Genomic DNA, 14863 nt, shown 5'->3' on the forward strand with positions numbered 1-14863 from the left:
TGGCGGAAGCAACTTCAACGTTATTTGGCATAAAATGGTGTGTAAATAATGGCATAGTATGATCATTGAAGAAATCGACTCTCTCCTCATTAATAAATGCGTCATAAAAGAATGGAAAGTGCCTTGGAGGATTCTACACATCATTAATGAAATCCAAGAGTTAGTTGAAAATCATGGCTTTGAAGTCAAGCATTATTTCCGAGAAGCCAATAGACCACCTGATAAATTGGCAAGCATGAGCCATAATTTTGAGTCAATCCATGTCTGCAACTTGCATACTGAGCTTCCCAATCAAGTAAATGGGCTAGTTAATATGGACAAATGTGATATTCACTGTTTCAGGATCAAAATGAACAAACCATCCCATATCACCTATCACCCCCAATAGGTTTTGAATATAATCATATTTTTGATTAAGTATAGCTTGGTAAACTCCCCTCAATGATCATGTACAAAGTTTGGTATGCCAGACTCAAATTGTATATTTTTGCACATCAATGATTAATGAAATTATTTAAAAAATAAATTAAAAACACGTAGCATATATTTGTCTTACTACATCGCTTTTCCGCAAAGTTATTGCTTTTTCAGTAGTGACTATCATTGTTGAGTTCGATATTAGTGTTTCTTAAAAAAAAAATATTTTGAAATTTTTGATTATAATCATTTTGGACACCAAAAAAGGTACTCATAAGTTTGTGAGCTACGAGTATATTACTATATTTAATCTCTTTAAAGTACTACTGTCATAAATAATTTCCTTATTTGTGTAATGTTAACAAACATAAAAATAAAACTTACATTAATAAAGACTTAAATTTCAAAAAAAATTGTCGCGTTTTAAATAGTGAATCAGATAATCGTTATAACGAAATTCATAGAAGCACAAACTCAATTTCAACATTCACAACTTTCCAGAAATAAGTTCAAACTCTAATAAAAAAATAATGTAGAACTTTTTTAAGATTTAACTACAAGTGCATTTGTAGATATTAAAAGTGAATAATCATTTGACTAGTTAAAAATACTTTCTAAAAGTGGTTATACTCAATTTCTTCCGCTGAGTAAAGTCTTCTACTTTAAATTGAGCTCCCATGTTTTATTTTATTTTGTAAAACATATTACATACACTAAAGTATTTGTAAGTGTAGTCATACTAAAACTAATCACGTGTGTATACATATATACTAGATACGACCCGTGCCAGTACGGGTCCAATATATGTTACTCTTTCTGTTTTAATTATGTCATACATATGAAATTTTGAAGTTAACCAATTTTTAACATGTATTTAAACATTTTAAGTTGTTAATTATTACTATCATTTATAGTACGTTTTACACGTAACTTTTACTTGATATATGTTAGTTCTTTTGTCTCAATTTAAGTGACAGATAAATTTGGGAGTCAACCAATTTTTTATTATTATATATTTTTAGATATTTTAATTGCTAATTATTGTGATTTATAGTATTTTTTATGTAATTTTCACATAATATATATTACTCCTTTTGTACCGATTTATGCTAATACATCAAATCAAATATGAAATAAAATAAAATTTCAGGTTTTATCTTCTTTTTTTCTAGGCCCAATTAAACAAGACGAGGGTGTACTTCCATCTCAAACTGATTATCCATCTTACATTTAATTAACATGATCACAATGAGAAGACATAATAATAATAATATATTTATGCAAAATAATTTCAATTTGTAACTTGTCTTTATTTATGTTCGAGAGAAAATAATAGATTACAACTAATGTTTAATTAAAAAAGTAAACATGAATCTCATAGAACTTATTGTGGTACAAATAGATTGCATGACTTTTAACTTAAAATAATTTCTACATATTTGATTGTGTAATTTTTAAAATTGTGAATCAAATATTACATTAATTTTATTTATCAATAACTCAATATTATGAATTTAATAGTTATTATTTCAAAACAAATATAATATATTTCTAACAACATAAATTAATTTAAAAAATACTGAAATATTTTAAATTCGCATAGTATAATAGATTATCTATGTAAATTGACCACATATGAAATCAATCACTTTTTAGCAAATTTTAAGATGGAAACACAAACAAGGTCCAATCCCATATGGGCCTACCATCTGTAGGCTGTAGCCATATCCTGAAAGGAAGGTGGCGAAAATTATAATCCACGTGGCAAGTATCCATTTGTTAATAAAGTAGCACGCGGATTGGTATCATAGCAAACATTTACATTTGAGATCTCGACCGTTAACAACAAATCTTCTTAATCCAACGGCTGTTATTATTCACTTCCAATTTCACAGCCCAAAATTTCAAACTCCTTTCCAAATTTCTTATGATTCCCGCCTACTTCACTCCTATATAATAATATCTCTCGAATTCACCCATTCTTCACAATCAAAGCATTTCACAATCTATCAATTTGCTTTTCAATTTAGCAGACAATCAAAATGGCTCGTACCAAGCAAACTGCCCGCAAATCCACTGGTGGAAAGGCTCCAAGGAAGCAACTGGCCACCAAGGCTGCCAGAAAGTCAGCTCCGGCCACCGGAGGAGTGAAGAAACCTCACCGTTTCAGGCCAGGAACTGTGGCTCTAAGAGAAATCAGGAAGTACCAGAAGTCTACTGAGTTGTTGATCAGGAAGTTGCCATTTCAGAGGCTGGTTAGGGAAATTGCTCAGGATTTCAAGACAGATCTGAGGTTTCAGAGCAGTGCTGTGGCTGCTCTACAAGAGGCTGCTGAGGCTTACCTAGTTGGGCTCTTTGAAGATACCAATCTCTGTGCAATCCACGCAAAGAGGGTTACCATCATGCCCAAGGATATTCAGCTTGCTAGGAGGATTCGAGGAGAAAGGGCTTAGGAATCTTCTTTTATGTTTATGATTAATGTGTGTTTTGTATTAGGGCTTTGTTTGTTTCTTCTGTTGAATGATAGTGTAAATCAAATTATGTAAACCTCTGGTTTAGTACTATTTTGTGATCTGGTTAGTGAAATCTGTAGTTCATTTTGTTTCAATTGAAGGTGCTGCCCATACTATGATTCGGAGTATATTTTGAGTTAATCTTCTTTATTGCTTTTGCCTTTTGGTAGTATAGAGTGTAGGGCTTTCATTAATAGCTCTCTTTTGCTCAATGTTTCATTCGTTAACATTTTGATTATTTGTTGCATTGTATTCTGCAATTGAGGGAAGAAATATAAGCATTTAGATTTCATTTTCTGTAAGAAAGGTCCAGCTGGTGTTTTGACACTTTTGGTAATACATTATATAGAAATGGTGTTTCATGTATGGATCCCTAATACTCTGTATTGCCTAATGTTTGACAGTTAGCTAATAATTAATTCAACAACGATTTTGCATATCCTTTATGCCTTGTTGAAATTTAGTTTATTTTGTTAATCAAATTTGGTTGTTTATAGATACTATTAGTGGTAGGGGCTGGGTGGGCGTTGATTTTTCTTCCTAAAGCTACCATAGGTTGAAGTGCTAGCTGTTTTGAAGTAATTTACGTTTGATTTTAACTTCTTGAAACATGGTGCTGCAGCTGTTGCATTTAAACTGAGACTGAGCTATTCTTTTTCAGCTAACACAGGGCTGCCCCAAATTTAGACCACAAAGTTGTAAGTTGCTCAACTCATTGAAACTTTTGTGGTATGGACTAGTTATATATTCATTTATGATGATCAAATTGAAGAGCTTGATTTTTTTGGGCAAATGTACTGTGATGTTAGGTGTTGGTGTAAATATCATCATATTGAACAAATGAGCATATATAAAGATAAAGCCTAGAGCTGTTTGTTCTCTTAAGTCATTAAATCTGTAATATTTTGCTTTAGTTTAAAGTTTCCATGAATCTGCTGCTATATAACGGGAAGGCTGCATATACTTCTGTTTTCTTAAACATTACTTTGCCTTTCCCACCACCAATCCCCCCTTGCAACTTTAAAGTGTCAACTGTTTGAAGCTAAAACAAGAGGTACATAACCTGATCAAACATTGACATTTGAAAATTTTATTTTCTGTATTTAAATAGACAGCTTTAGCATGTTGACATTGAGGAGTGCAGCACTTCCACGCAGAGGTTTTTAATGACATCACATTAAATTTTTTAAAGGTGTTCAGCCATGAATACAGGTATTAGGAGAACAGCGGAAGCATTCTAATTCATTGCACATCTGGAAACAAACCAGACTACAGGAAAATTAGTCTCAGGTGCTCTGCTGCTCCTAAGAATCTCTACTCTTATTAATTCAACATTGACTATAAAAATCCTTGCTATGTTGAATGAGAAGTGTACAGCCTTTGCATTTACTTACTCCTCATAAGGTAATTTTAGTTTTGTTGTCTTGCAAAATAAGTCTTGTTCATTATTTCTCTCGTTTCTAATTTGAGATGAACCAATCTACTTTCAGATGTCTTGTCTCCTGCAAGTCTTTATATTACATTTGAATTTAGAGCTGATTGGGTTTGTGAATGTATGACTATAGAAAGGGGATGTGTTAGTTACTAGTTACAGTCTTACAGATTAGAGAGCCCCTTAACTTAATAATTATTTCTTGCTTAAATAGGTGATCGACTTTCTGTAGAGAAGTGTAATCAAATTGTTGTCTCCTGATGTTTTAAGTAATCATGTGGCTCGACTAGCCAAGAGAAAACGTAGAGCCAGGACATAAGTAATCATGTCCTTCGATCTGTTTTTATGAATGTAACTTCTCTATTTCAAAGTAAAAGATCATTCATACATACAAAAAATGAAGTGAGTGCTGATACTCTCCAAAATTACAAGACAAAAGTAAGAACAAAAATTCTGGTGAGAAATTTACAACAACTCGAATCATCATAATCTCAACCCTTTTTCCTATTCCAACAGCGCTTGGGAGCACGAGGGTCATTAGCAGCTTTAGGCATCTGATGAAAGTCTACCAATACAATTCGTCTCTTGGCTTCCCTTTGATCTGCTAACCTTTGCTCGAACTTCCTCTTGCTTGATTCAAATTTTTTCTTCATATCAGTGTCACTTTGTATTTCTTTTTGCATTGGTCTTGCAACTGCAGAGCTTTGTGATGTTTTCTGCATTGGTCTTGTACTTGAACTGCATTTGCTTTGTTTTGGATGAAGAGGAGGAGAAACTTGTACATTCATCTTCATCAACGGCGGCAGCATGCTCTTTGTTGAACCAGTGGTGCACTCTTTTCTCCTGCATTGGGTAGGGGTCTTTTGCGCTCCTTCTTCTCTCTTCTTTTCTGTGTGATGATCACTCTCCATCTTCTTGAAACCTTTGTGGCTCTGCTTGTCTCTGTCAAGGTTCTTCTCGAAAGATAAATCAGAAAGAAGTCTTACACGAGGAGGAGCAACTTGTACTCGTTTGGTGGACTCGTTCATCCTCTTTCTTGATGGCATAGTAGTACTATTATGGGACTGTGGTGTTCCTTGTTTATCCAATTGTTGAACCAAGTTAGTTTTCTTCAACTCCATGCTGCTTTCTGTTGTTGCATTGCAATTGTTCTGTTTCTCCGCAGGAGCAACTTGTACAGACTTGCGGATGACTATTCTAATCTTCGTCACCAAGGGTTTGTTGCTTTCTGCAGTAATTAGTTGTGTTCCTAACACATCCTCTTCTTTCTCAGGCTCTGCAACGCTGGTCACGTCATCTTGATCACCAACATTGTCCTCGATAACCTCTTCTTCTTCTTCATCATCATCAGTTGATGTTATGGAGGGATTCATGAGGAACTTGATGATCCTGGCTTTGCGCTTTTCGAACTCTGGCTGATACTTGAATGCGCCAACACGCAGAGCTAATTCGATCAAATTGAAAATATCATCAGGCTGCTCCTCGATCTTGTAACAACTCATGAAAACTCTTTCAATATCCATTCTTCTCACACACACTCGAACAAGAACAACAATTATGAGGAAAAAAAAAGTAATTTGGTAAAAGTGTAATAAGAAACTTCAACTCATCAAACCCCTCTTATAAAGGATTTTTAGAAACTTATTCCCCTTTTTCAATATTGTTTAGGACTTGCCACAAATTTAGAAACTTTTTCCCCTTTTCCATATTATTTAGGACTGGCCACAAATTTAGAAACTTTTTCCCCTTTTCCCATATTATTTAGGACTGCCCACAAATTTTCAAAATTATTTTTTCCTTTTCCTGTATGTTTTATGAGTACTGTGCCTTGCAACCTTGAATAACAATAGTGATATTTATTTTATTTTTATAGTCAAACGGCCACTAAGCTTCTCTTTTTTGCTATCCACATTAAGATCCTGTTTGCATAAGTACCAGCGAGAAAGTATGATTAAACCAACAGTTCTGCTAAGATAATATACAATTACTAAATTCTGAATCATCAAAAAGATTTAAGACTCAGATTAAAAGATAAAGAAGACTTATTGGTTTGCGGATAACTTGCTTTGTGTATTTCTTTTTCTTCCTTTAGTCATACGAAGACTCTTTTAAAATTGAGTTACTACAAGGGAAAAAGAACAAATATACCTCCGAACTATTGTAAATGATATGTCTATATCCTTCGTTATACTTTTAGGATGTCAATGTCCTTACCGTCCAAATTTTGGTGCGTATATACCCTTTATACTAATGGTGGTACACGTGTCTTAACCGTCGATTCGTTATTTGTTAAATTTCTATCCAAAATTAAAAAAAAACCCACTCGAATTATTAAAATATCCACATGAATAATTAAAAAATCCACCCAAATTAATATATCCCAAAACCTCCAATCAATTCACTTAATTTCAAATTAAGTGACTTAAAACACAACAACATCCTTTCCCCAATCATCATCCCCAAATCATCCTCATTCTCAAAAAGATATCCTATTGTTCTTCCCTGACTCCAATTTTCTTACGGGAGGATTTTTTGGGGCTTCAATGGCTGAATTACTGGATTTCAAGGTATCTTAGTGAATCTTCTTCTTCTTCTACTTCTTGATGTTGCTCTTCCTATTATAGATATGGTGGGGTTTCATCTCTTACTAATGAAGTTTCGACCGGAAACTTCCCTAAGGCCATGGCGGCGAAAATAACAGAGACACTGATTGATAATTATACGGAAGCGAGAGCAAAACCATGATGAATGGCGGTGAGATTTACGAGATGCCTCATATTCAAAGTAGGATAGTAGGGGATCAACGACTACTACTAGAACTCACGAGTTTGAAGTCGTGAGAGGTTACATAACACCTGAGTTTCCAACTAATAGTAATAGTGACATAGAAGTTGGCGTGTACGCATTTAGAGTTGTGCTGTTGGTATTATTCTCCGGCGAATAGAGATGTTCAAGTACGAGAAGGCAACCGGAAGTTACTGCGAAATTTCTCTTATAATTTGGGTGTGGGTATTTTTTATTTGGGTGGATTTTCAATTAATTAGGTGGGTTTTTTTGGGTAGAAATTTATTTAATCGGGTCGGCTGATAGGATTAAGACACGTGTACCATCGTTAATATGAAGGGTATATATGCTCCAAAATTTGGACGGCAAGGGCACTGACATCCTAAAAGTATAACGAAGGGTATACACATACTATTTACGATAGTTCGGAGACATATTTGTCCTTTTTCCCTTACTACAATAATACCATTAAAAAGAGCTACTCTACATTATAATATCATAGAATACTAACACTAGAAAACTTTGTTGTTCATCTTGTATTCCTAAGATACTTAGAACAAAACTTTGAAGAACTTGGTAAGAAACAATAAAATTTAAAGAGTATTTTCAAACTAGAAAATTAAAACTAGTAGAGAAAATATAATTAGAAACAGATTAGAAACATTATAAAATATTTTTCTCAAAGAAGAAAATCGAGCCCACTGAATGCACAGTGTCCCCTTAAGGAAATTATTCCTCTCAAGTATCTGAGGTTAATGAAATATATCCTCCCAGGATAGAACGATCTTACTCACCGGTGTATCGGTACCTAAAACCACAGTGTCAGCGAACCACTCAACGACAGTAAAGTACACTTAGAATACTAGATTTAGTAGTAGTAGAAGAAGTTCAGAAAAATTAGTTCAACTAAAATGAGAGGAAATCTCTCAATTTATAGAAAACAAAGGGTAGTTTGAAAAAGTTCTTATTGTGCCTTACCGGGAAGGTCACAAACCTTTGGAAAAGTCACAATCTTTCATAAAAGTCACAACTCTTCATAAATGTCACAACTCTTCATAAAAATCGCAACTCTTCATTTTCCATTCGCATCTTTTAATACCCAACAATCCCTCGCATGAATGGGGAATGATTCCAAGACAAAGAAACAGACAAGTATGTGTACTTTACAAGCAAGAATTAATTGCATCTGGATAAGTAGGTTTCCCCTTGGATTTTCAGTAGTGAACATATGTCGTATATACTTGGTCAATCGGTGGATACGATATCTTTGAACCGTTGAGCTTTGGTGTATACCTAGACAACCATATATCACACAATTAACCCTTTACCGTTTATGGTTCTTACGGTTGTGTTCGTTTTAGCCATGAACACCTCCTGATTTCATGAGTGTATAGAGAATAGGCTTTTGACAATAATTCTCTTTGAAACGGCTTACACTTCACACTCATATAGGTGATTTCTAACCGTGTCATCACGTAGATACACTATTTGGTCAAGTCTGCCAAACTTAGCAAATCATTAAAAACTTAAAGTTTTATTAACTCATTAACAAGCCTTAATGTTTTGACCTCGTTCCTGAACATTGTCTTCATCATGAGAATGGATTGAGTTGATTGACAATGTCGAACCGTCAGTCACAACTTTGTTTTTTTCCTTGAATCTAGCTCTTGGGATCTCCAGTCTGCTAGATAGAGTTACTGCCATGATGACTTGTCCTAAGCCGTAAACCCATTCCCTTAGATGATCTTTCAACTTCCTCTCTAGTTAGGACTTTTTTGTAAGTGGATCTGACACATTATCCTTTGACTTTACATAGTCAATTGTGATAATTCCACTAGAGAGTAGTTATTTTCTAACGGTAATATGTCTATCTCTTATATGACGAGACTTTCTGTTATACATCATGCTCCATGCCCTACATATTGCATCTTGACTATGAAAGTGTATGCATACTGATGCCAAAGGTTTGGACCAAAAAAGAATATCTATCAAGAAATTTTGGAGTCTTTCAACTTATTCACCGGCCTTATCTAGAGCACCTAGCTCATACATCATTGTAGAGTTAGCGATACATGTCTTTTTGGAAGATTTCCAAGAGCTACTCTTCCACCTAGAGTAAATGCATATCCACTCGTGGATTTTACTTCATTTGATTCCGGTGATCCAATTTGCATCACTATATCCTTTCAATACTGTAGGATATTTGTATAATGCAAGATATAGTTTTGAGTATGTTTTAAATACCCCAAAACTCTTTTCATTGTCATCCAATGAGTTTGATTGGGATTATGCGTGAACCGACTCAGTTTATTAATAACACATGCTATATCTGATCGCGTACACTTTCTGATATACATCATACTTCGCAATACTCTAGCATAATTCAATTTAGAGTCACTTTTACCTTCATTCTTTTGAAGTGCAAAGCTCACATTTATTGGAGTCTTGACAATATTAAAATCCAAATATTTAGGCTAGTTAAGTACCTTTTCAATGTAATGAAATCGTGACAATGCTAAACATCTTGGAGTTCTAAGAATTCTTATACCTAAGATCACATCAGCAACTCCACAATCTTTCATATCAAAGTTGTTTTCTAGCATATGTTTAGTAGCATTTATGTCATTAGTGTCTTTACTGATAATCAACATATCACCAATATACAAACAAACAATGACCTTGTGATTTTAATGTAAACACATATATCACTTCCATCATTCTTAAATCCATTTACCAACATAGTTTGGTCAAATTTCTTATGTCATTGTTTGGGTGCTTGTTTTAGTCCATAAAGTGACTTAACAAGTTCGCACACTTTCTTTTCTTTACGAGGAACCACCACACCCTCGGGCTGTTCCATGTAAATTTCTTCCTCCAATTCTCTATTTATGAAAATTGTTTTCACATTCATTTGATGAATTTGGAGGTCATATACCGCATCTAATGCAATTAACATCCGAATGAATGTAATTCTAGTTACTGGAGAGTATGTGTCAACAAAATCAAAACCTTATTTTTGTCTACAACCTTTGACAAAAAGTCTTCCTTTGTATTTGTCAATAGTTCCATCGACTTTCATTTTCCTTCTGAAGATTCACTTTGAACCCAAAGGTTTATTTTCTGGAAGAAAATCAATCAACTTCCAATATGGTTGCTCAATATTGAATCAATCTCAGTATTGACACCATCTTTCCAAAAGGATGAGTCTACAGAAGACACAAGAAATGTTACAAAATCATATTCGAAGGAAGTAGATGTCTTTTGACATTTACTATGCATTTGAATCTCTTTATTAAGTACATTATCTTTTTTTCTTTCCAAGGTCTTTTAGACCCTTCACTAGACTACTCAAGTCTAATTTTACAGTCCACAGTCATAGGCCCTATTTTAATCCTTTTAGGAATAGGAACTTGGACTTTGGCTAGACATCCCCACACTTTGAAATATTTCAAGTTGGATTTCCTTCCTTTCCATTTCTCATATGGAATAGATTGTATCCTGAACAAACAAAACTTTTTGTTGCTTTCTTTCTGAAAAGACAACTTTTTGTTGTTCCCTTTTGCTGTAAGGATAGCTTCTCCACACAAGTTTTGCGGTAAAACTGAACTTATAAGTAATGTAGCCATCACTTCCTCCAAAGTTCAATTTTTTTTCCATTCTACAATTCCATTATATTGAGGTGAATATGGCAGTAATTTGATGGATAAATCCACTTTCCAAACATATTTCCGCAAAATGAGATTTATATTCTCCATCCCTCTCACTTCTTATCTTTTTCCCAACTGATTTTCAATTTCAATATTATATTGTCTAGACATTTCTATTGTTTCATCCTTACCATTCAGCAAATAGACATAGTCGTTTCTAATGCAATTGTCAATGAAAGTTATGAGATACATTTTTCACCATGAGATGGTATTGACTTCATATCACAAATGTCAGTGTAAATCAACTCTAAGAGATTAGAATTCCTTTCAACAGATTTATAAGAATGCTCAGTATACTTAGATTCCACACAAAGTTGACATTTTTATTTATTGCACTCAAAGTTAGACAAAACTTCTAAGTTGATCAGTTTTCCTTACAAGGTTTTGTAATTGACATGCCCCAAGTGTTCATGTCACAAACAGTTTGACTCAAGCAAGTAAGTACAAATAAAATATTGATTTTGAAAAGCTCTCTGCGAGGTAGCTTTTTCTCACAAATATTTTGTTCCGCTTTCTTACAATTTTGTGTGATAAAACACTATTTAAAGTCATCACCTTGTCAAATGTCCTTTTCGGAAGGACCTTTCCATAACTTTCAATTTGAGTGTTATAGAACTATCCATGAACAAAGTTTCATCGGGTCCAATATAGGCAATATAGTCCAAATGCTTCTTTTACAAAACATGACAAATGACTATTCACCAATATTCATGTCTATACAAATAGTTATATTTAATAGACATATCTTTTCATGAAAAATCACAACATTTTAAATGACACTTTTTTCATAAAAGAACTCAATCATTTTGAACAAGTATACATATAATTTGGTAGTTTCATACTAATCATACCATATACTAGTAAACGAGAAACTGAAATACCACAATATCAAATATACTCCAAGAATTTTGTGGGACTAACATAATACAAAAGTATCATCGAATTTCATATCTTGTGCTCCAAATTTAAATTAGACACTAAGTCTAATTTTATCTTTGTCATAAGCAAAAACCCCCACATTTTAAATATGATCTACAAAATATTTTTCAAGTATTTGAAAATAGTTTTTCCACATATTTTTTTTCCTCATGCTATCAAAGTGTCATTGGCAACATGAAACCACTTTTGAAAATATTATTCTACAAAAGAATTATAGTGCTTCAATTTCATTTGACAATTTTTACACAATGTCAAAGTTCATTCCATAGAGGCACAAAATCACAAACTCTAAGTCACTGGTATTTTTCCTCTATCACAAATAGACATACCATTTAGTATTTAAAATACTAACAATAAAAACAAATTTTTTTGTACAATTTGTTTCTGTATAACAATGAAGTTTATAGAAAATCAAAAGTACAACTTTGACGTATTATGTGAAGTTTTCATATTCTTCAAACCAATTGCATAGTCTAATTTATCCAGAGTAGAAAACTACAAAAGTTTTTAGTCTACAAAAATCATACACAATCAAATTTCACATGGAGTACAAAACTACAAAAGTTTTTTTCCGTCTCCAAACAAAATTGAACATATTCATAGATTATCACATAAATATGCTTTTCTTTTCAAATAGCCTTCCAACTATAACATTTTGACATACTATTTAATCAAACAAAAATGTGCATCTCTCATTCTGCAAACTAAAGAATTTTAAAAGCAACGCTTTTTGCCAAGGAAAATTCATTCAAAAAGATCTTTTCCAAAGACATACATGATAAATATCAAAAATGTTAACTTTTAGAAACTATTTTCCTCCTTAGATAAATAATAAGAAGGCTACTTGGTGTAATCTTTAACCGAAATACCACCAATTTTTCTAGTACATTCTAACTTCGACCTTACTAAACAAAGCACTGAATTCTGGAGAAGTAATGCATTAATCTTCTACTTCCATGATCTGTTTCTCTCAATCAGTAGAATACAAGAAATACCAACAGTATAGTAATTTCCTTTAAGATTGTTGTTCATCTTGTATTCCTAAGATATTTAGAACAAAACTTTGAAGAACTTGGTAAGAAACAACAAAGTTTAAAGAGTATTTTCAAACTAAAAAATTAAAACTAGTAGAGAAAATAGAATCAGAAACAAATTAGAAACAATATAAAAATATTTTTCTCAAAGAAAGAAAATCGATCCCACTGAATGCACAGTGTCTCCTTCAGGAAATTATTCCCCTCAAGTACCCAAAGTTAATGGAATATATCCTCCCAGGATAGAACGATCGTACTCACCGTGTATCGGTACCTAAAATCACGGTGTCAGCGAACCACTCAACGACAGTAACTTACACTTAGAATACTAGATTTAATAGTAGTGGAAGAAGTCCAGAAAAATTAGTTCAACTAAAATGAGAGGAAATCCCTCAATTTATAGAAAATAAAGGGTAGTGTGGAAATGTTCTTATTGTGCCTTACCGGAAAATCACAATCTTTCATAAAAGTCACAACTTTTCATAAAAGTCACAACTCTTCATAAAAGTCACAACTAAAGTCGCAACTTTTCATAAAAGTCGCAACTTTTCATAAAGGTCACAACTCTTCATAGAAATCACAACTTTTCATTTTCCATTTGTATCTTTTAATACAACAAACTTTTCTATGGAATGAAAGATCATTCATACATAGCAAAGGTAATACCCCACAGTAGATTAAAAAAATGAAGTGAATTCTGACACTCTCCAAAATTACAAGACAAAAAGTAAGAACAAAGATTCTGCCGAGAAATTTCCAACAACGCGAAGCTAATGAGAGTCATTAGCAGATTTAAGCATATTATGAAAGTCCACCATTACTATCCTTCTCTTGGACTCTCTTTGCTCTGCTAATCTTTCCTCAAATTTCCTTTTGCTTGATTCAATTTTCTTTGTATTACTAATGCTTTGTGTATCTTTTTGCATTGGTCTTGTAATTGAACTGCAGTTGCTCTGTTTCTGAGGTGAACAATCAGAAAGTTGTTTTTGATGAGCAACTTCTACAGGCTTAGTGGCCACAGTCATCTTCATCAATGGCAGAGGCGGCGGCATGCTCTTTGCATTAACACTACTCCGTTGGGTAGGGGTCTGTTGTGATCCTCCTCCTCTCTTCTTTTCTGTATTAACACTCTGTTTCTGGATTTTCTTGAAAGAAGAGAGCTGTTTTTGACGAGGAGCAACTCCCACACGTTTGGTGGACATGTTCGACATCCTCTTTCTTGATGGCATAGTAGTAGTATTATGGGACTGGGGTGTTCCTTGTTTATCAGCAGTATCCAATTGTTGTTCACTCTCCGATCTTTTCTTCAACTCCGTCATGCTTTCTTTAATTGCATTGCAATTGTCCTTTGTTTTCGGCGGAGCAACTTTTACGGTCTTATTGATTGCCACTTCAATCTTCTTCATCAAGCTTTGGGCATGAATCTCTTCTTCTTTTTCTTCATCACCGACACTCACTTCTTCTACTTCATCATCAAGAATGCAGTCGTCTAATGCTAATGTGGAATCGGAACTTGATTATCCTATTTTTGCGCTTTTTGAACTGTGCGGGATCCTTTGATGCCCCAACTTCGAGAGCAGCTTCTATTAAAGTGAATATATCATGAGGCTTTTTCTCAATAGAGAAACAACTCAGGAACACTGTTTCAATTTCCATTCCTCTTACACTACTCTAACAAAGAACAAGAACAAAAACAAAAGATGAACAATTTATGAAAGTTTAGAAACAAGAAAAATATATGTGATATTGTTTAGCAAAGTGTGCGCTTTTATAAGAGAAATTTAGAAACTTTGTTTTACCCGTGTATTTTCGGAAATGGAAAGTTTTCCTTTTCCCGTACAAGGTTGGAGATACGTTTGGTAACTCACAAATTTAGTACTTTCTCCGTTTAAAAAAGAATGACCTCCTTTCTTTTTTAGTCTGTTTAAAAAATAATGATCTTTTTTCTTTTTTTATAACATTTTAATTTCAGCTTTCCACGTGACATGTTTAAAGCCACAAAATTGAAGGGAAATTTAGTACATTTGACATAACTTT

At 33.5% G+C, this 14863-nt stretch overlaps 1 protein-coding gene across 1 annotated transcript; it reads left to right on the forward strand.

The window, feature by feature from the left end:
* The first annotated feature begins 2388 nt into the window (after positions 1–2388).
* On the forward strand, positions 2389–3058 carry LOC102581522 (histone H3.2). Its single transcript, XM_006366442.2, has one exon. It carries the CDS (start codon positions 2460–2462, stop codon positions 2868–2870), a length of 411 nt encoding a protein of 136 aa, XP_006366504.1. The 5' UTR covers positions 2389–2459; the 3' UTR covers positions 2871–3058.
* Positions 3059–14863: the final 11805 nt, after the last annotated feature.

The sequence above is a fragment of the Solanum tuberosum genome, unplaced genomic scaffold (assembly GCF_000226075.1).
Source record: "Solanum tuberosum cultivar DM 1-3 516 R44 unplaced genomic scaffold, SolTub_3.0 scf00608, whole genome shotgun sequence".
In the NCBI taxonomy this organism is placed as follows: Eukaryota; Viridiplantae; Streptophyta; class Magnoliopsida; order Solanales; family Solanaceae; genus Solanum; species Solanum tuberosum.

Coding starts and splice junctions, on each gene's coding strand:
- LOC102581522 (XM_006366442.2), top strand. CDS start 2,460: ATGGCTCGTACCAAGCAAACTGCCCGCAAATCCACTGGTGGAAAGGCT.